This window comes from Drosophila sulfurigaster, chromosome X (genome assembly GCF_023558435.1).
Source record: "Drosophila sulfurigaster albostrigata strain 15112-1811.04 chromosome X, ASM2355843v2, whole genome shotgun sequence".
NCBI classification, from domain to species: Eukaryota; Metazoa; Arthropoda; class Insecta; order Diptera; family Drosophilidae; genus Drosophila; species Drosophila sulfurigaster.
Window position 1 is genome coordinate 12,251,780 of NC_084885.1, and position 24,013 is coordinate 12,275,792.

General features: G+C 39.6%; 1 protein-coding gene across 1 annotated transcript in view; it reads left to right on the forward strand.

Moving 5' to 3' along the window:
• The window catches only part of LOC133849033 (pneumococcal serine-rich repeat protein), a 62,837-nt gene that overhangs the window by 11,909 nt on the left and 26,915 nt on the right, over window positions 1-24,013 (forward strand). The window contains 3 exon segments of the mRNA XM_062284856.1: window positions 16,571-17,688; window positions 22,728-22,859; window positions 22,862-23,046. Of these exon segments, the coding sequence (XP_062140840.1) occupies window positions 17,524-17,688; window positions 22,728-22,859; window positions 22,862-23,046 (482 nt within the window). The 5' untranslated portion in view covers window positions 16,571-17,523.

Below are 24,013 nucleotides of genomic sequence, written 5' to 3' on the forward strand. Positions count from 1 at the left end.
CTATCCCTTTTCTGCTGTTGCTGCCGAACATTTTTGGTGAATTTTCATTTAATTATGAGTCTGCAACGGCAAATTGATTGTACTCGCATCGAATGAGGGGGAGGAAATACTTGACAACTACTTGGCTACCCCTTTTCTTTCTTTTTTTTTTTTGGTATCTTCTTGTTGGCCTGCAATCAATCACATTGATTTTGGTCGCCCGGAACTGAAACCGGTTATCAGCTGGACCCAAAATGAAAGGGCGCAAATAAAATAACAAAAAAATGAAAAGATGAAAAAAATAATAAATAAATGTACATATACATGCAGAAAATTGCCAACTTGTCTTGTCTAAGTATAAGTATACTGTGTTTCCATATTGCAAAACTGCCTCCCACATACACACACACACACACACGCACACACACTCCCCGCACACGTACACACAAAAAAAAGTAGGCGCATATTAAAGTCATGGTAAATGCACACTTGGGACTGCGCTCGACATCGTCTCAGACTCCGTCTCCGATGCTGTCTCTCTCCTCCTCCTCAACTCCATTTCAGTCCCGACATCTCCTTCTCTGTTTCGGTCTACGCCTTCGTCTCGCTTGCCTTCTACACTGGAAAAAATACTAAGCCAGAATCGAATCATGTCAGAAAGATATAGTCGAGTGTGTTCGATTGTTAGATACCCTCTTCCCATTTTGAATAAGAGAAAAACAGTGTGGTATTATTCTTAAAATATATCAAATCATACTTTAATATACCAAAGGTCATATTTAGTATATTGATATAATACTACTTTGAAAATACAGTATAGACTATAAGACCCTAGTATTTTTTTATAACGTTTACAATTTATATCTGATCGCGTCCAATTTTCAAGAATCAAAAATACTGTAGGTGTGACAAAAATTTGACTAACTTGATCTGATCGGGCTTAAACATTCATCGGAAAACAAGACCATATCATTAAAAATAAGAAATCCTAGCATATTATTATTATAAGACTAGATTTAGGTTACAAACATTCTCAAAACAATCAGTTTTCCATTATTCTGAAATAAATACAAATTTAAAAAATATATAAATATATTTAATAAAAACATAAATATAATATATAAATATGCGTAAACACATAAACTGAAACAATTGTAATAAAAAGTTAAGATTATTCTTTTATAGTTCTAGCTTAGCGCTATATTTGGAATAAGATTGGTTTTAGGATCGTTTTTCTGTTGCCTGATAAATATATGTACATACAAGTACGTTAATTGTTTGGTTTGTGTACGCATTCATTCATTTAATTTTGCCAATATTAAAACACAAAAATAATTCCAAAATCATTCTTAGTAAAGAGCAATTCAAGAGCTGTAAGATTCATCTTTATTCAAAAAAAAGAAAAAGTTTTTTTTTAATTTTAGATGACAATAATAACTCTATATTTTTAATGTGGTCTGAAAAGAGTAGGATTTATTTTTTATTAATAGGAACTTGATCGTACGCACTTTGGGGATTAAAATTGTTAGTAGCAAAATCAAAATCATGATTTAATAACTTATTGTTTTTCTCAGTGTATTTCTTGCTCATCTGCGTTTGCGACTTCTGTCTCTGCTCCTACTCCTGCTCCTGCTTCATGCTCAACTCTGTCTCGGTTCCTTTGGCTTTTTGCGTGCGTCGGACATGAGGCATGTCAAATAGTTGTCAATTATTTTTATTACAATTTCCCTTTTGTGTATGTGAGTATATGTGTGTGTATGTGTGTGTGTGTCTTGACTTGACTTTTTATGCTCTGAACGCCGCCCAACTCCAGCTGTGCTTTGCAACTTGCGGCAGCCCCAACTTTTCGTTTTTTTTGTTGGTTGTATTTTTTTAAATTTATTATTTGGCTGCGCGCGTCCTTTGTTGATTGCGCTGTGCGTTGTCCTTGCGCCTTGTGCTTGAGTTCGTGCTGAGTTCAGGCATTGGCTTAATTGGCATTCAGCGCTGCAATTGTATGTGTCTGTGTGTGAGTGTGTATTTTTTATAATTTTGCCATTTCTTTGCGCCTCACATTGCATACACATTTGGCACTTTTCTTTTTTTGTGTTGCGTTGTGTTGTGTTGTTGTTGATGCTGCTTTCATTCGCATTGTGCGCCGCTCTTCCTGTCATTCGCGTAATTGTATGACTGTATGCGTAAGTGTGTGTGTGTGTGTGTGTGTGTTAGAGTGCGTGCGTGTGTGTGTGTGTGTGCCATTTTAAGCGGCTGAGACTGCGAAGCGCGTTACCTTTTTGTTGGCAGCCTTAACAACAAAATTCAAATCCAGCGGAAGTAATTTGACGCACACGCGAAAGGGGGAAGGGCCACGCCCCTTGCGCCGTGACCCCCTTCAGCCACTCGACATCTGTAATGCTTTACACAAAAAGAGGCAGCCAAGCAGCAGCTGAAGCTCCAAGTGTCGACCGAGTCCACGTTCATCATTTTGAATGGGAATTGACAGGCAGCGAATGCCAACTGTTGGCACTCGGAACTGACGAATTGAGGAACTGCGGAACTGAGCAGCAGCTGCTGCTGCATGGGATGCTGCCAATTATGTGCGTGCCACGCTGCCAGCTGCTAAGTGCCACACACACACACACACACACACACACATAGAAAGGTTCACATATGTTCGCGCATTTCGTGCTGCATACTTTCAGGCGTCGTTCAGATTTTATTTGCCTCAATTAAATATTTCAGCTAATTAGCCTACACTTTGCACACACTCACACTCACACTCACTGTTGATTGATGTAAACCGTTAAATAATTATGTCAGTCCAGCACTCATTCAGTCAGTCACTCAGTCAGTAAGTCAGTCAGTCAGTCAGTCGGTGTCTGAAATGCAAATCTCTTCGCACTCTCACACACAAAAGGCACAAAAAACGCGGCATCGTTTTGCAAATGAGGCGTGTGGGCTACGCATTTTTTACAAATTCCATTCGAATGGCAGACAAATACCGTCTCTTCTGCTGCTGCTGCTGCTGCCGCCTTTGAGTGGGTGATTTGCTGATTTGTGTTGACTTTTGTAGGCGCGCGAGCGCTCAATGCTCAAATGATTCGATTGAAATTTGATGAATACAAAACGCACGAGTGAGTGTTATTCACAATCTCATTATCACATTCGCATTTGCCAGCTCAAGAATGTCATTGATTACACCAGCTGTTTTCTTTTCTCTCTCCCTTCTCCCTTCTTTCTCCCTTCTCTCTTCTCGCTTTTCTCTTTTAATGAATATTCCAAGTACACGCATACATATTTAATGCGATGACGATTGCTCATCGATTGCATATCGATAAAATATGCAAGTACTTCAAATGCTAACACTTTAAAGAGAATACGAGACGATTATTTGAATTTAATTGGTAGCTCAACGATTCGTGTTTGTTCAACTTAACTGTTGCTTGGCCATTTCGCAGAAAGATCATTACCAATAGATTCAATTTCAATGGCAGAAATATATTCTATTTGTGATTCAGTTTATTACTATTAGCTTTATAAAATATGGTAAAGTTTGGAAAATTTAAACTTATATTTAGTATGTAAACTAAGTTGACTGTACACATAGGTATCATCATTCTAGTCAAGTTGTTCGTAATGACTCTACAATAAAAAAAAACAAGTAAGAAAGCTACAGTCGAGTCTGCTCGACTGTGAGATACCCGCTACCCAGTTTTAATAAAGGCAAAATATTGCGGTATCATTTTCAAAATATACCGAATATACTGCAAAAATACTAAGAATATACCAAATGGTATATTTGGTATATCGATATAGTACACCATTCAAAATATACCATAGACGGCACAATGTGCCAGATTGTCGGCCAAAGCAACTCAGACCCCTAGTAAGTAGGCGTTTTTGCCCATACAGAAGTATTCCTCTAATAACTTCCACAATTTTTATCTGATCGCAACCAAATTTTCAGGAACTACTATAGTAGTTATTGAATATACCAAAATTCGCAGCTTTAGCTTTAAAATTACGCTTGTTATTCGATTTTTTTTGATTTGCGGGGGCGGAAGTGGGCGTGGCTAAAATTTGAAACAAACTTGATCTGCGTGCAAACATAACAAATGCTGTCGAAAAAAAATTATTGCTCTATCTCTTATAGTCTCTGAGATCTAGGTGTTCATACGGACGGACGGACAGACGGACAGACGGACATGGCTAGATCGTCTCGGCTGTTGACGCTGATCAAGAATATATATACTTTATAGGGTCGGAGATGCCTCCTTCTACCTGTTACATACATTTCCTGTCGGCACAAAGTTATAATACCCTTCTACCCTATGGGTAGCGGGTATAAAAAGAAAGAACAAATAGGATAGTATTCCTAATCGATACATATACTATCGATACATGTACTATCGAAAGCATTCGAATCTTTGCAGCCAATCAACTTGGCATTTAGATAAACAGTTTGTCTCAAAAAAAATTGTCAGTACTGATTTATGTTATTTAATTTAAGTAATTGAAGCAGTTCAACAGCAACATAGTATCAAACAAGTTCAGCAGTATAGATTGAAACTAAAGTTATGCGACTACTTGCATAGTTTGTTGCAGTTCACTCGCTTTTCTCCAAACGACTTTGAAGGCATTCAATCAGAGCATAATCGAATAATCGAGCTAAAAATGAACCTCAATTGATTGCGCTCAGCGCAATCTTAATTGTGACTTCTGGTCATTACTCAGCCGAGTGCAGTTACCTGCAGCTTGGCAGTTGCTTGATGTTGCTGCTGCTATCGCTGTTATCGCTTAATGCTGTGAAGGCTCAGGCTGAAGTAAAAGATAATTTAAATAAATTTAAGTCGCCTGCTGCAAGCGGCGATTGCATTAGTTTGCCGTCGTCTGATGAGGAAAATTGTGTTCGCCAAAAGCAAAAGCAAAGGCAACAGCAACTCGCAACTCGCAACTGGCAACGAGCAGCCATTAATTTTCATTGCCGCTCGTTGCCGTTGCCGTTGCCGTCGCCGTCGCCGTCGCCATTAAAATACTTTTCAATTTTTCAAAAGGGGGCACGAAATTTCTGACATTGAAAAATTATCCGGGCAAGGGATAGAACGGACAGACTGACGACATGCACCACGTGGAATAAATAGGAGCTGTGCAAAAAAAAGGGAAAAACAAATAAGAGAAAAATATAAATGTTGAGTGAAAAACAATATGCCAAAGCGGCGACTGCGGCCTCGAACTGGATCTGCAAATTACTGCTGCTGTTGCTGCTGCTGATACTCTGTGATATTGCGATACTTACTCGACGTCCTAATGAGGGGGTCAAAAAGTGCCAAAGAGCTGCCCGACCCGATGATAGGTAAATAAAACCAAAACACAATCAGCCCCAGGCTGTCGGCTATCGGAGAAAATCGCAGCTGTTTGAGATGCTGTGGAATTGCTGCTGCCCCTCTCTTTCGGTTCGTTGTCACCCCTTTTGAAGAGTGTGAGAGTGTGAGAGAGTGGGGAAGAAGGGAAGAAGGGACAACGGCTGTGTTACATTTCCATCAAATGGATGGCAAACTTGTGCTGCGCTGCGTTGCATTGCGCTCAATTCAATTATTCAGCAAACTAGAAAACTTTAATGGATGCGCTCGATGAATCGAGTGTACTGAACCTGAGGGCTGGGAGCAACTCATTTTCATTTTCACGTTTCACGTTTTCAAATGCGAAGCGAAAGACAAAAGGCTTGACGTGGTTTATGCATAATTTCACAACTGCCAACTTGACCTATATCTTTATACCCGCTACCCATAGCATTGAAGGGTATTATAACTTTATGCCTGCACGAGATGTTTGTAAAAGGCAAGATGTAGTAGGAGTATAATATATTTTTGATCAGCAATGTCCGTCTGTCTGTCCGTCCTTCTGTATGAACACCTAGAACTCAGAGACTATACGAGGGTGGGCTGATAAATATTCGGCCTTACAAAGAAAATACTTTTTTTTTTAATTTTGCTTTTTTATTTCTCAACATAATCTCTTTTTAGACGTATGCACTTGGACCACCGATCCTCCAGTTTCCCAATACCTTCCATAAAATAGGATTAGTCCAGGTCTTCAAAATAGACGTTTTTTCACAGATTACCTGTTCATTTGAATGAAATTTCTTACCCCCAAGCCATTTTTTTAAGTTTGGAAATAAATAATAGTCACAGGGTGCTAAATCTGGAGAATAGGGTGGATGGGGTAGAATTTCGTAGTGCAATTCACACAATTTCGACATGGCGAAAACGCTCTTGTGAGCGGGAGCATTGTCCTGGTGAAACAAAACTTTTTTCTTCGCCATGTGCGGCTATTTTTCTTCAGCTCCGAATCAAATCGTCCCAAGAGATTGGAATAGTATTCTCCCGTAATTGTTCGGCCTTTTCCAGATAATCCACATGAATTACACCTCGGGCATCCCAGAAAACCGTTGCCATCACCTTGTTGGCCGACAAACCGATCTTTGCCTTTTTCGGTGCCGTTTCCCCAGTTGAAATCCATTGCTTTGACTGTTCCTTACTCTCTGGTGTATGGTGATGAATCCAGGTTTCGTCAACAGTCACAAAACGACGAAAAATTCGTGTTTGTTTGCGTTAAGCAATGCCAAACTCTCCTTCGCAATGTGCAAGCGGTTGCGCTTATTTTCCATTGTGAGCAATCGCGGCACCCATCTTGACGAAAGCTTTCTCATGTGTAAAAATTCGTGTAAAATGTTTCCAACGCGTTCCCGAGAAATGTTTAGAGCATTTGCAATCTCTCGCAGCTTGATTCGGCGATCATCCAATATCATTCCATGGACTTTTTCCACAATTTCTGGTGTTGTCACTTCTCTAGGACGACCCGGGCGATCATCGTCAAAAATGCTTGTCCGCCCGCGTTTAAATTCAGCAGTCCAATATTTTATGGTTGAAAACGATGGAGCTGAATCCTTATAAACTTTGTCTAACTCATTTTTAAAATCGTCGTTGAATTTCTCTTTTAAAAACAGAAATCTTATGACAGCACGATATTCGATTTTATTCATGTTGACGACAATGCAAAAGTGAATGCGCTAAAAGTCCCGCCAAAATTACCAGTGTTGATAAAACCGCATGAAACTTTCACAGTAATCGGCTGATAGAAAACACTAATCGAATAAAATACTTACGGATTTTTTAAAATTTTTTTCTTTGTTAGGCCGACTATTTATCAGCCCACCCTCGTAAGAGATAGAGATATAATTTTTACTATCACTTGTTATGTTTGCAAGCAGATCCAGTTTCTTCCAAATTTTTGCCACGCCCACGCCCAGTGAAATTTTAAAGCTAACTACTACTACTAACTATGGGTCTTAGTTGCTTTGGCCGACAATCTGGTATATTTTGCATTCTATTGTATATGTTGAATGCAGTATTATATCAATATACCAAACATAACATTCTGTATATTTTTAGTAATTTTACGGTATTGTCATATTGTATAACTGTGCGGTATAAATTTAAAAATATACCAAATTAAAATTCCACAAGACGTCTGAATTATACCAAAGGCTATATTTGGTATATTGATATTACACATTAAAAATATACCATAGAGTTTTACTATTATTCAAATTTGGTAGCGGGTATGTCACAGTCGAGCACACTCCACTGTCGCCTTCTTACTTGTTCATATTTCACATTTTGCGCTGCAATTGAAGCGGATTTGATGAGCAAAACTTTTGTGATTTGCTTGAATAATGCACAAAATTCGAGCTGATTGTTAAAGATGTGCTTGATGAGCTTTCATGCTTCTGACTACAATTGAAATAACAATCCATTAAATAGCCGACATGCATAATATTACGTATACGCTTAGTTTGAGGTTGATTTCCTGTTGTTCCTCTGCCAATTGCACAACAATTTATTAAGTCGAAATTCATTCTTCGATTTTCCATGTTTTCGTGCATCACTCGCAACAAACTGCAAATATTACGTATACGCATTGCTGACCATGCACTGTGCAGTTGTGGTTTTCCTTCATTTATTCGCAACTAATAATCTCGTCAGGCTGTCGAATATTCAATTACACAGCATTTTGACAGATTTGTAACTTAATTGATTATTAAACACATTAAGTATACGCCTGGCTATGCAGTTGATATTAAGTATACGACCAGTGTGTGTCTCTCTCCTTTGATGCGCTCTTCACTTTGCAGTTGCAGGCCATATTCCAGGGTAGCTTTAATGCAGCGATTTATCTCTCGTTGGCGGCATTAAGTATACGTCTGGTGTGGTTAGCAGCACTCAAGCAACGTCAGTAGCCAATTGGCCATAAACATTCCATTGGCATCCTTTGGGAAGCAGACACTCACACACAGACACAGACACATACATACGTGCAACAAAGAAGTTCAGAGGAGGCACTTAAAGCGGCAGAGCCACAGGAGTGCCATCCATCCGATGGAATCCTTGAGACAGCAAGTCAAAGCCGCAAGCCGCAAATCGAAGCGGAAAATGCATTAAAAATTCAAACGCCTTTTTCTCACAAAAAATGAGAACGAAATGCTCTCACTCTCACTCTCACTCTCTCTTTCTCGCTCTCTGAAATGAGAAGCGCGTTGATACTGAAGTAATGTGACGCGGGACACATCATGCATCATCATGTTGCTGCATGCAGCAAAGCGAATCGAAGCTGAAACCGAAGCAGAAAGAGTAACAGAAAGAGAATGAGAATGAGAATGAGAAAGAGAAAGAGAAACCGAAACTGAAACTGAAACGAAACACAAGCGATTTCCCAAGAGTTCACTTTATTTTCGGAGATGATAATAATTGTATTGTGCTCCGTTAGGTTACGCCTGCCTGACTGCCTCTTGTCCTCGTCTGTTCTGTGTCCTATGTCCTGTGTGTGCCTGTGCTGAAGGATGTGCAACGTCTTGGGATCATGTAATTGCATTAATCTTTGCTCCACACGCTGGCAAAAACAGTTTTTTAATTGAATTTGCCCATGTGGATGCTATTCACTTATTTGCATGCAAATGGGGTTGAAGAGAGACAGCGAAAGAGAGAGAGCATAAGAGAGAAAGAGAGCAAGAGAGAGCGACCCTTTGAGAGCACATAAATCAACCTCAACTCAGCTGTAGCTAAGCATTACTCAAAGCAATTCACTTCGATTCGATACGCAACACACGAAACAAAAGGCGTCAAAACAGTTGCGAAATCCAAGCATCCAAAAGCATCGCATCACATTAAATAGGATATAGCGGGGATATTTTATAGTAGACGGGTTGGCACATTTTATTTATCACTTGCTGTGTAAGAAAATGAATCTATTTGAAACACATTTTGGGAAATTCGCATAAAAGTCAAAGTCTTATTAATAGTCTGTTGAACAAGCTTTCTATAAAAAATGAAATGCAATAAGTGAATAGAAAAGTGAAAAAAAAAAATGCCGAGCAAATAATAAATAATAGTGACAATAAATCGAAATAAATATAAATACACTTTATACACAAATTTGTAGTTGCAATCTTAATTTTATAAAAAAGTAAAGTTCGAACTGAAAACTGCTTCGTTCAGAGTTTATTGCCCAGGCAAAGCCGATGCGCTAGTCAAAGAAAGCACAACGTTTATTTTATGGCTGCATTACAGATTTGATGACAAAATCATAACATGGCTGCGTCTCCGTCCCCCTCCGCAGCTCGTGACCCGGCGACAAAAAGAGCATTAAAGATATATAGCTTTCGAAATAAACGTATAAATGCGAGATCGTAGGCCAAGGCGATTGCGATTGCGAATCTCTTTTGCCCAAAAGCCTTTTTCAAGTGCCAAAATTGATTACGCGCGGAAGCAAAGCGAAAGCGAGGGACAGAGAGAGAGAGAGAGAGAGAGCAAGAGGGCGGCTTATGCGGCGTATGAGCGATTTGGCTTGAGGACTTCCGCTGGCAAAGCAATTGATACAAAATCATGGCCACAATTTGTGCAAATTGCTTTATCGCCGAGCACTGAAAGTGAAAGTGAAAGTGGCAGGGAGAGTGAAAGTGAAAGTGGAAGCCTGGGCCCAAAAAGCGCTGACGAAAAATGTTGTCATGTTTATGCATGAGCATCAGCAGCATCAGTGTTCTCTTCCACCTTCGTCCTTCCTCTGCCCCCTCACTTATTAGCCAAGCAACTCTTGGGCTATGCTCAACTAGCTGTGCATTTGATGCGAGGTATTTGCGTGTCGGGCATACTTTCGCTACACCTTTTTTGTGCTGTCCGCGACTTTTGATATTGTATAAAACGGTTTGTTGATGCTGCTGCCGTTGTTGCTGTTGCCGTTGTTGGCTGGCAGCTTCTGTTTGTGGTTGACTGGTTGAGTAACCCGGCATCAGGCATCAGGCATCGGGCAGCAGGCATCAGCAAAAACCATCAGTCGACTTGTCCTTGTTGTTGTCCATTCCCTGGCCCTGGGCTCATGCAAATGACGCTCCTAATTTATGCTGCGGTTCGGTTACACATTTCCATGGAGCTCACTTGGGAGCAGACAGACAGACGAACAGCAGGACGGACGGACAGACGGACCGATGGAAAGACTGTGGGAACTGCGGGCAGCTGCTGCTTGACCTACTGCGGCATTTGGAATCACTTAAGTCGTTCCACATGCACGAGTCAACATTTGGCTAAGCTTCGGGATCTCGCATGTCTGTCTACTCTAGTGTGTGTGTGTGTGTGTGTGTGTGTTGTAGTTGTGGTTGTAGTCTCAATTTGCGGCTTCATCTTAGGCTTCGTCTTAGGCTCATCATATTCATAACTCAAGCGATGCCCTGACAGGCATTGGAATTCATGTAGACGACAATGCGACGAACACAAAGCCATCGCACAATTGAACCAGAGAAGACAACTAGACAAGGGTAACAGCAGCGGCAGCAGCAGCAGTCGAGGCATCAGCTCGAAACAGGCTACTTAGTGGCCGAAGCGTTTGACATAATCGCTGATGAGGGATTGCTTCTATTCCCCTAGCAAAGGGAAATCACAAAGAAAACAAGTAGAAAAGGTTATGTCGAGTGTGCTCGTTCTGTCGAGTGCGGTATTTCTTTTCAAATGTACCAGAAAAATACTAAAAATGTATGCAAAATTCCAATTTAGGTACATTTCTATAGTATTGCATTTAAAATATACCGTACACTGTGAAATATACCAAATGGTAGTAAATGGGAGTTTTCTCCCATTTAAAAGTATTTCTGAAACTTTGAGATTTTAATTATAGTGAATATGCTATGTTCCAAAAATGGACTCTAGCTTCAAAATTACGTTTGTTATTCGATTTTAATCGATTTGTGAGAGAGGTAGTGGGCGTCTCTATCTCTAATAGTCTCTGAGATCTACATAGGTATTCATATGAACGGACGGACAGGGGAAGGGACCGACGGACACAGCTATATCGTCTCATCTGTTGACACTGATCAAGAATATATACTATATAGTATATGTATTTCCTGCAGGCACAAAGTTATAATACCCTTCTACCCTTTAGGTAGGAGGTATAAAAACACAGAGTCACAAAAAAGCAGCAAAATGAACATCGAATACGCTTGCTGCAGTATCAAAGGCAGTAAATAAAATATAAGTACAAAATATTGTGCAATATTCAGTAAAAAATTGGTTTTCATAAAATAAATTATAGTTCAACAAATTTTACAAAAATCAAGAAAAGAGCAAAATATTGAGCTGAATTTTGGAAACACACAAATTAATAATATTGTATAAATTAAAAACATTTAATTGCCAAAAATGATTTTTAATGGAACAATTTTTAGTTCAACGAATTTAAGAAATGTGGTGAAAAACTTTCCACTTAAGCAAAATATTGAGCTGAACTGAATGTGAATTGACAATTCCTTTGTAGAGTATGTTGATAAACTGCTTAACCTGGATTTTATAATACAAATCTGTTAAGCAGTTGTAAGAAGTGCTTTAGGAGTAGCTAAGAAACAATGACAAAGCCATCAACTTATGTCTGTGGGCACAGCAAAGACAAGAGATTATTTTATGGCAACGTAAATTGTGGCAAAAAAATGCAATACAGAAAATAATTAATCTTGTATTAAATATTTGATAAATTTTCGAAAATGTGTTAAGACCAAGAACTTTGTTTGAAAAGGTGAAAGGTGAAATGAAAGTATTTTTGCATTTAATCCAAGAAAAGCCAGAAAAGTTTTGTTAGATCCCCGAAAATGAATTCAGTTTGCCACAACTTCGAGTATGTCGAAGAAATGTTTTAAAGTTTTTGAAGGGGGGCTGCCACCTTGCTTGGATTTGCATAAGCCCATCTGGCAACGCTGTATAAATCAGTCGCAACTTATCGACGCCAATTATCGATTGGAAATTGATTATCGCCAAGCAAACTGACCTCAATAACTGTGCAAAACAGAAGCATAAAAAAAAGAGGAAATGCGAGTTCAAAGTTATTTTGGAAAATCAATTCATAAGGCATGCCGCATGCCGCATGCTGCGTGCTGCTTGCTGCCGCATGTGTCTTAGGGGGATTCGATTTTAATGAGCCCATTTGAGGGCAAGCTTAACGTAATTTCTAACGTTTAATAAGCAAGCCGCAGGCAAGTTTGAATAGACTTATTAGTTGAGCAAATCAAGTGTCGTGCCCCCAAGGGGTGTGGCCAAGCTATTGGTCAGCTGATGAGGCCGATTAGCAGCGTCTGCTAGCCACTTGCCACTTTCCGCATGCCGCTTGCCGCTTGCCACTCGCTGTGGACTGCCCAGCGCTCTAATTAACCGCAATCTCGGCGAGAGTGTCGTACTGGGAATTGCGCATACGCCGCGTGCGCCGGCACTTACAACATTTTCGGTCCACGATTGCAATATGATGATAACTTTTTTTGTTGTTTCTTTTTCTGTTTCTTTTTTTTGTCGCTCATTGTGACAGTGAAGTGAAGTGAAGAGGAGAGGTGAGGTGAGGAGAGGAGAGGAGGGGAGAGGAGAGGCGCAGCCCCAACGACTTTGACAAGTGGTTACCATTTTTTAATGTCGCATTTTGTGGCCACGCAACGAGCGGAGGCACCGAAGAAGGTTTTACTGGCCAATGAAGCGTAAATTTTGAAATTGAAATCATGAGTAGCAGAAGAGCAGAAATTGAACTGCTGCGAGGGGAGCCAAACGTTGCCTGCTGCTGCCTGACTGTTTATCTGCCACGTTGCCGACTGTCGTTGGATGCTTCATTGAGTTTTATGTATACAAGGAGCAACAACACAACACAACACAGCACGAAAAAAAGTAAAAGAAAACAGGAGGAGAACGAAGGAAAGTAGCAAGAAAAATAAAATAAAATAAACTGAACTGAAGCGAAATACCAAAAGAGCCAAAGTGTGCGGATGCTTACTATGTCAATAACTGTGCACTCTCCGAGTATATATGTATAGTATATTTAGTATATATATGTATATATACTGTATAAGCGGAGAGAAAGAGAGAGAGAGAGAGCGAGGCATAAACTCGTACTCATCAAGTCATCGTTGTCGAGTAACCTGGTCGACCGTGGCCAAAACTCATAAAACTTGTAGCGGCGACCGCTTGGCCTAAGCCGTTTAAGCGGCTGGTCACAAAGTGTTAAGTCTGCTGCTGCCTCTGCAGCCTTTGCTCCCCCCCTCCGCATCCCTGACCTTCCATCCTCCTTTGAATGCTTTATAATTACATTTTATGTGCGCCAACGTTGTCCGCATACTCTCGTTATATACGTATACAATATACGATATTGTATAGCATTTTGTGTGCAGACCAACAGGTGTAGCTGAAGCTGTTCTCCTTTGTTTGCCTGGCCCAGCAGCAGCAGCAGCAGCTTATTTAGTTTCGAGTTTTATTGAATGTCGGTGCGTATACGTAATCGATTTTCGTTTTGTAATTGCTGTGCGAGTTTTATGTGCGCCTTACCGCCTCTTTAATAGCAGCAGCAGCAGCAGCATCATCCTTAGGCCGCTTTTAAGCCTTCACTCTGAACACTCGGTCTTATGTCAATGCGCATAAATCAAACAAAACGAACGAACGAACGAACGAACGAAACAAAGACAAAAAAGAAACAAACACATACAAAACCGAAACGAAAGTAAAAATGTTGATCCTAATCTTATCTAGCGGCAGAGCGACATGTTTACAGGTTGCCCAGCAGCGATTTGCTTCCTTTACTTATTTTAATAAATTTTTGGACTTTTGGCCAAAGCTACGTGTCTCGCTCCAACTCCAACTCGAAACACACAGAACGAGAAACGAAAGACGAAAGACAACCGTAATAAATCTCGATGTCTGCTTAACAAATGTGAAATGTGTTGGGCATAAAATGAAAGGCATGTTATGAATGCGGCTTACAATTTTCCAGTTTACATTTTGCCAATCCCACGCTGCTTGTTTCTGTTTCTATTCCCCTCTTCCCCTTCCCTAGTCTCTTCTTATATACGGCCTCCGCCTTCTCATTCTCCCTCTCTGTATGTGTGTGTGTGTGTGTGTCTGTGGGGAAGCTGATTGAGCTGAATGGCTGATTGTTTTGAATGGTAATCGGATTGATAATCACTGATGCAGTTAGCTCCATTGTTAACACTGTTGCCCTCTTTGAGTGCTTTTGCTTTCCTATTCTCTAAACTTGTTGATTCGCATTCAATACAATTTGATTGGCTTTCGATTATTTGATTGAACGCTCTGTGCTTCTCTAGGGATAGTGTGAAATTAGTTCAATTGCTCAATAACTTTTGATCGTTGCTAATTGTAATATACATACTATTTTTTTTAAATGTATTTAAAAAAAAAAATTGGAGATTGGAGTAAAACACCCAGCTTGTGTAATGTTTGATTGATTGATTGACTCAGTGATTGATACAAATTTTGGAAACTACCATCTTAAATCGCATAACTTTTCTACTCATATCGAATACCAAAGCTTTTATTGGTATACATGATACATGATTTTATGTTACATGATTGATAGTGATTGATGTATACACCTAACAAACAATTACGCAATATTTTCGTTGTATACCTTATAATGATGATAATGTGATTGACAGTGATTGGGAAAGCATTTTGATAGCAAATTAAATATATTAAATATTGTCTGATGCAGCTACTTGCATACCAAATTCTTTGCTAAAGAAATGATTGACGTGACGAATAATCATACATAATATTGTTGCAGAACATAAAATTGACGTACTGGTTCATAATATGTGTATAATAATAATGCAGAAGATTTAATGTGACGTGTCAATGATTGATAATACATAATATTATTATGGACGATGTAATGCAGTGTGATTCGCAGTGATTGATATAGAAAGGAATTACAGGATTAAAAACTTTGTTAAGCTTATACAATATTGGCTAAGACAGCTGCTTTAACTTCTATTTCTTTGCCCAATAAATGTTTGATTGATTGACCATACATAATATTAATGCAGTAAATGTAATGCTGCGTGATTGACAATGATTGATAAGCAATTGTACGATTGCTTGATTGCTAACAAATGATTAACGAACTGATTGATAATCAGTCTGCCAAGTACTCAATTTAATTACCTGGATATGATTGATGAGTATCTTGATTGAACTCTATGCAAATTGTTGATTCGTTGACTCAGTGATTTCTTGTCGCTCAATTAAATGCTGAATATGCAATACTCGACTGGCCTGGCAAGTGATTGAAGCGCACAAGGTGAAGCAGCAGGTGTTGATTGATGCGGTTAATTGTGGCGTGATTGATGTGCGATGCTAAAATATGCGTGTAATAATTAAGCGGATTAATAGATGATGCATGCGGGTGTTTGACATTGGTTAAAGTCATTAAGCAGCTATAATTGGTATTGTGGCCAAATGATTGATTGCCTAATTGACTGCGCAACTCGGCAAGAGACAATTAAGTGCTGCATTTACTACATTCATCCAGTCATTCAGCCAGTCAGCCAGTCAGCCAGTCAGCCATTCATTTATTCAGTCGTTTAGCCATTGACTAATTTGTGAATTTGGTTTTGTGTTCAATTGCACACAAATCAATTTGGCAGCAAAAGTTTCACCAACTTTGCTATAAATATGTCAGCACAAACACAAACACAAGCGACACACACAGGAGCACGTACACATGCACACACACACACACACACATATACACCTATGTAGATAAATAGAAGCTCCACACAGTCTGCGCTTCAGCATGGGGCATTATTTAATTGGACCAAAGTTGCGTATTCAACTGCATATTTATGATCATTTCGGGGAATGTGCTGCCACCGTGTTTGTGTATGTATGTGTGTGTGTGTGTGTGTGTGTGTGTGTGTGTGTGTGTGTGTGTGTGTGTTGCCATTATATTAATTTAAATGGGCAACACTTCAGCATAATTGAGATAGATGTGCGAGTTTTGCTCTCGCTGCCTTAAAACTTGCTCCTCTTCCTGTTTCGACTGTGTTTCTCTCCCTCTCTCTCTCTTTCTCTCTCTCTCTCTCGCTTCTTCTTACTCCCTTGTTGTTTGTGTGTGTGTGTGTGTGTGTTTTATGAGTTGAGCGTTTTGATAATTGTCTGTTTTGTAGCGTATAGTGAAGCTGCTCGACAGCTGAATTAATATAAACTTTCAACTAAACTGTTTTTAAACGCTTTTTCTGCCGCAGGCGACAACAATAGCAAGAACAACAAAGCGCAGCAGCGGCATCAACTTGTAACTAAAGTGACATGAGGCCTTAACAATAATAACAACAATAGCAACAACGACAGCAACAACAACAACAACAGAAGCAGCAGTAGAAGCAACAACAACAACAACAACAACAACAACTGTAGAGCACTAAAAACCCAAATTACAAACAATTAAAAACGAGCACAACGCAAGAATCCTCAAAGGCGCTCGAAATAATAACATAGGGCTACAGACACGCCCACACACACACACACACCCACACACACTCATACATCCAGACATACATCAACAGCAGCAGCAACAAAAGGTGACGGCACAGCAACAACAACAGCAACAACAACAACAGCATCAACGGCAGCAACAGCAACAGCAACATTTATGGCCACCTAAAAACTGAACAGCGGCCGCAGTCAGGCCCAGAAGTAGAAGAAGAAGAAGACGACAGACAGAGAGACAACATCAGCAGCAGGAGCAGCAGCCCCCCGTCCGTCCCCCTGCCACGCCTCTGCTGAGGGGGGCCCACAGCAGCTGCAGCAGCTTCAACTCCAGCAGCGTCTCACATCAGCAGCAGCAGCGACAGCAACAACAAAGGCAAACGCAAACAAAGCGGCAATAAAAAAGTGCGCATTGTTTTTGCCATTGTCATTCAACTGCCTACACACACACACACAACGCACACACTACCCACACACACACACACACTCACACACATTGGCTGCTGGAACGGTGTCAACACTGCCGTCGTCATCAAACGCCTCTGGGCACTCAATTAAGCCCCAATTCAAAAACGTTGAAAGCGACAGCTTGCCACGCCCACCACACCCACGCCACCACTGAGTGAGAGAGCGCGCGAGAGAGAGAGAGAGAGAGAGAGAGAGCGAAACATCGAAGGGGCGCCCGTGGTGGCCGCTTTGAGTTGATGTGACAATGAAACTGAGCGTCAGCGCGTATCGGGCGCATGCATCCGCACACAAGAAGATCCTCTCCAGCGGCTATCATTCCCAGCTCAATTACGGCAGCACTGGCGCCGCCGCAGCATCCTCCTCCTCATCGTCGGCAGCAGCGGCGGCCACTGCAACGGGCCTATATACGGTGAGTAAAACTCGTGTTCCTGTTCCTGCTCCTGCTCCAGCCTCTCGCTCACTACTTTTGGCCCCTAACCTGAGCCACCTTCATTCGAGTCGACGTGCTCTTAGCCTGTGTTTATCCCATCACCACCAAATGCCGCTTGTTGTGTGAAGCACTTTCTCCATTAGCCGTTGTCCATCTCCGTGCTCATAGTCTCTATTGTCTATTGTCTTCTACTATACATTAACATACATAAATACGCTGGAGTCAGGCTCCATTAGGAAGCATCACATGTCTCTGCAGGATCACACGACAGCTGTCCCAGCGAAGGTAAAGCGAGCGACACTCTACACTATACACTATACACTCGAACACTTTTATCATCAACACTCAACACTCTACACTCCACACCTCTACACTCTCCATTCTCTACTATACAGTCTACATTATACATTATCCCCTCTCTATTATACACTTTACATTCGCCCTATACACTTTACATATATATATGTACATACATCCTACACTTCAACACTCTAGACTTCTACACTCTTTAATAAACAACTCTACACTCTTCATTATACAACTCTACCATCTTTAAACTCCCTTACTTTTATACTCTACATCCTATTCTCTACACTCAACACTCTACTCTACAGTTTACACTCTCCATTCTATACTTTCCACCCTACTATACTATACTCTACACTCTCCTTTCCACAGTATTTACGCTATTCTATTCACATTATACTCTACACTCTTATCTGCATACTTCATTCTTAATTCTATACTATCCACTCTACACTTACCACTCTATATTCTCCACTCTTACCTCCTCATTGCCTCATTGCCCCACTTTACATTCGCCACTCTATATTCTCCAAAATATACTCTCCACTATACAGTATTTATTTACATCCTACACACTTATCTCTATCCACTCTCCAAATTCAACATTTCTACACTCTTCAGTCATTACTTTTCATTCCATATTCTTTACTCCACATTATCCATACCTCTACATTATATTCTACAATTAATACTCTACACTCCACAACAGGCTTCTCTCTTTTGCTTCTTGTTTGACTTTGGTCTTTTTAAAATGTTTATCATTATACAGTTATCTTTGACTAGTTCGCTTACCTTTTTGCTGTTTGCTACTCGTTACTCTTTGCCTTTTGCTGCTCGCTTTGCTTCTCGCTTCGCTTCGCTTCTCGTTTCGTTTCTCGTTATCACATATCAGAGCTTGCGATTGAGAAAGTTAACACTATAAATTGATTGTAGGAGACCCGAAACTTCAATTTAAAAGCATAAAGCATAAGCAAATTAATTAGTATTTGGAGATTATCATAAAAATTAAGACTGCTAAAGGCAAGTGAGAAGTGTTTAATACAAACACTTAATATATTTCTTCTCTTCCATCTTCAATCAAATACTTTTATGTATATAGACTTGAAGAGCCATACACTTAAATTTTAAAATAATTTTCGGACATATAATAAGATCACAATAAATTAATTAACACTTATGAATTGAATTTAATTTGAAGACAGCTAAAACCAAGTAGGAAATACTCGATGCAAACATGAATTAATATAGCCGATGACTAAGGGAATGAAATTTTGAGCCTTATTCTCTATCTATAGTCTTAACTATCTATGTATCTAGTTAAAACAATAATGAAAGCTACAGCCAAGGATGCTCGACTGTGAGGTATCCGCAAAAAAATAATTATTAAAGATATTCAAAATATAAGTACCAAATATACCATATATGCGTTTAAACTTTTTCAAAACATCAACTAGGATAAATTCGTCCACTTGCCAGCATCTTGCTGACCGAATTAGTATTTATAGTATTGTCAAATTGTAAACAAAGCAAAAACATATGATTCTTGTTGTTGCTGAACAGACCACAACTCTATAAATGCTTAACGCTCTGTGACGATACATGGAAAAAAAAACCATACTGTTTTCATCGGCCTGAAAAATGAATTTTCTTCTTATCAGCTTTGAATTAATTTAAATGAAGTTGAAGTGGCTGCACTCTTTTGCCACCAAGTGAATATTCCCCATCACTCCCTATTTGCTGCGTGGTATAAAAAGTGCGCTGTCATTGCAGCTTAGCAGACATTGTAATTGAGCTGGCTTAAAAGCTTTTCGATTAATTCAAAGTTTAGCTGCCCTTCTCCTTCTCCGTCTCCGTCCGCTTTATTGTCAATTTGCTGTCAGCAAAGCTGAGTTGAGCTGAGCAGTGGAGAGCATTTGGCATTCGGTGCAATGACCCAGCGCAAAACGTTTCGTTTGTGGTTTATGTGGCTCCAATAAAGTTGACATAGTATCGACAGTTAAGGTCAGAGTTGCGAGATGGAGTTGGAGTTGGAGTCACAATAAAAATGGTGCTGGCTGCAAATTGCTGGCGTGCAGCCATGCAGAAGTTGTTTGCTATGAAACTGTGCTACTTTTTGGGTTTATGCGGCAGGATATTAACGCAGGATATGGGTCGTAATCGCAGTGCCAGTATATGACAGTTGTGCTGCCATATATATTCGATATGATGGTGCTTAATTGAATCACTTTTCACAGAGATCACGAGAGAGAGGGAGGAGAGCGAAGAGATAGCATCACTTTTTAGCAACTAGAAGCCATAAATATTTATGGAATGGAATATTGCACTCGAGTGGCAAAAACCACAACGAATTCCAATCAAGTTCTGTGGCACATTTAATTGCCCCACGGTTTCCACACGGCATCCCCAACAATCCGCTTGCCCGCTGACAAAGTGTAGCGCTTGTTTACCAGAGACCAGAGACTAGAGACCGGAGATTTGAGAGCTGCCAGCTAATTGGCCGACACACGACAGACGACAGACGAACGACAAAACCAAATCCCCAACCTCACACAATTCAATCCAAACCAAACGAAACCAAACCAAACCAAACTAAACTAAACCGAACCAAAGCAATCCGATTCGGGCCCAGGTCTCAATAGCAATTCATATCCCAGTGGATATGTTATGCGGTTAAGCCTCTCATTCCCCTTTCCCTTCCCCTCTCGACTTACCACTCTCCGCATCCCTTCGGTTAAGGCAGCCCCAAATGAAGAGAGAATCTTCGCTGCATTTGTCAGTTTCGCAATTAAGCAGACAATTTGTCCCCAACGGAATAAACCAAACCAAAGCCATGAAAACTTAGCCCGCGAAAATTCTTAAACCCAGCAAATGTGTCTCTCGAGCCACATCATTTAAGTATGCGCTTTTAATTGCCATTTGTGGTTAACAATTTTCATTCACTTCCATAACATATGTTGAAAAGTTGAGAAGATCTTGAAGTAGCTTCAGACTCCGTCTGCTTCTGACATCAGCTTGATCGCAAAAGCTGCAACTTGTTGAAGAGTTTCTCAAAACAAGGGAAACAAATTTAAATGGCAACTGAAAGGAAACCAGCTTTAAACTTTTAGTACTTCTCAACATTAAGTTGTGGACAAAATATAAAATTAAGCATTTATTGCATGATTGCAAATAAGATTTAAATTAGTGGATTTGGTAATTGGAAATAATTATATTATGTTTTTCTGTTACAATTTTGGCTCATAAATCAAATAATAATTACATTCAAAACAAAAAAACTTTGAATTTTCTTTATTTAATTTATATTTATTTATTTTTTGTTAATTAATAAAATGTATATTACATTCAAAACAACAAATAATTGGTAATTATATTTATTTATATCAACTTGATGTTAGTTCATAAAAGAATTAAAATTACATATAATTGATAAGTTAGGGCATTATTCAAAAGTTTGTATTTGTTTTCCCTACAAATTTCATTTTCATTTCGTGTTTTTGTTTATACAACCAAAAAATAATGTACAATTTTCTAGGCAGACCCGATTAACTATTTTACGAAGTGCATAGTCAGCAAACTTAAGAATTTATTTAGAAAAAGAAGTGAGATTAAAAATAAATCTATTTACATTTTATTTACGAAATTGAAAATTACATTTAATTGACTATAATTTCCACTTAAAGCGTATAATTTATGATATTCAACCAATAATTTATGACGCATTTTATGTAATTCTTTTATTTACCATTATAGTTTAGTCAATAAACTTAGGACTTTATTTAAGCAGAGATTGATTGCTGGCAACAGAGACTTGTCTTTAAGTAAACCTTCTTAGACACATTTATATTTGAGTTGACCATGTTGTGTGCCTGGACTTTGATTACCAATTCATGCTTAAGTAACTGAAGAGTAAATTGCTAATCCCTGCTTGATTCTCTGATACTGAGAGGCATAAACGTGAAGGAGGAGGGAGCTCTTAGTAAACTAATCCACTATTGAGCTTATTAAAATGCTTAATTCCTCTTGTGTCTGTGCTTCAGTTGTGAGAGTTAGTGAATGGGCGAAGAGCAGAGGAATTGTAATGCAATTGAATGCAATACACCTAAGCTTGGTAATCAGAGAATTTATGCGGCATTTTGTGTGGAAAACTTTAAATTTGCCATAAGATGAAAAGATGAGTTTGGAATAGTATTTCATTTGCATAGTACTTTAGTATGTTATTCTCAGTCGCTCCATGGCAACCGAAGCGCACAAGTTAATTTCTTAACTTGACGCAGTCACTTAATAAGTTTGCAACTTGCCTCTCTATCTCTCTCTCTCTCTGTCTTCCTTTGTCGCACACACTGTTGCTATCTCTTTCAATTTTGCTGTGTGCTGTCAGCGCCCATGGCTGCTTTATTTTATGTAGAAATTTTAATACTTTTGCCTTGGTGCCAAAAGCAATCAAAATTTAATTTTAATTATTATGCACAGCTCAAAAGGCCGCAAAGGGGGAAAGAGGCAGGGAAACGGTGGGTAGGGGGTAGGGGGGCGTGGTCATGTTTGCATGCCAAATAGTTGAAAAAGTTATTATTTCAGCAATATGCGTAGTTAAATGATTAATTAAGATGCTCGCCTGATTGATTAATTGTTTGATTGGCATTACACACATTTCCCACTGCTTGATTTTCATTACCATTTTCATTTTCTTTTCTCCTCTCTTTTTCCCCATACAGATGGAAACGCATGAGCATGGCGGCAAGTTTCCAAAGGATATGGCTCGGCTTGAGTGCAACAGCGACACGGACGTCATCAGCCCAACGGGCACAAGCAGCTCTGGCGGTGGCGGTGGCGGCGGCGGGGGAGGAGGGGCGGTGGTGGTGGAGGAGGCGCTGGGGATTCCTCTGGCCACAGTCACAAGCGACACCACAAGAGCAGCAGCAGCTCCTCGGCAGCAGCGGCGGCGGCGGCAGCAGCAGCGGCAGCTGCTTTGGCCAACGATGATGACAACAACAGTGCGGCGCATTCATCGGATAGCAAGAGTCCCAGTCAGCGGTAAGTTTGGCTAAACACTCTACACTAGCTCTACAAACACTCTCCACACACACTCTACACAGTCTCTACACGTACTCCTCACACTCGCTATACACTTACTCTCCACACACTTTACACACTCTCCACACACACTCTACACATACTCTCCCGTACTAAGTGTATAAAGTGTACACTTACTCTCCACACACTCGCCCACACTTACTCTCCACACACTCTCCACACTGCATACATCCCAAAACACACACACACACACCTGCCACTCACTTGCATTTACTTGTTGTGTACAATCCAACTGCGGAGGTTGAGCAAAGTTAAGAGCTTGACAAATAATAATTACAACAAGACAACAACAATAACAATAACAGTGACAACAAGCACAACAACAGCAACAACAACTACAACAACGACAACAAAACCCAACCACAAAATGTGTAAACAAAAAACAATATAAAAAAACAACACACACAAACACACAGCTCCAAACAGAGTTAACTTTTGGCATGCCAAAGTTCAAATACCCTTGCAGAACCTTACATGCAACGTGGCTCCTTTTTAAGAATAAGCTTAAGCGGAGGGGAAATGGAGAAAAGAGAGTTTGCTAAGAGCTCAAATGATCTTTAACTAAGAGAGTTTAGTTATTTACAACTTTGAGCAGAACTAAGAGAATAAAGAGATATTATACACATATGTTTCATCGTATCATTTTGACCAACTACGACACTAATAGAGGCGCTTTCTTAAAGAGCTTTGCTTCTGAAGTTGATCAAATTGAGATCTAAACTAAGTATATATTAGAGTCACATTCTTAAAGAGTTTAATTTCTGATATTGACCTAAGAAAATAATAGAGTAAACTTTAGATTTAAATTTAGAGAATATTTAAGCAACAATCTTCAAGTGTTTATCTTTTTTAAGGGTTTGCTTTTTAAATCTTATGATATTGATCAAACTTCGATCTCAACAAAGAG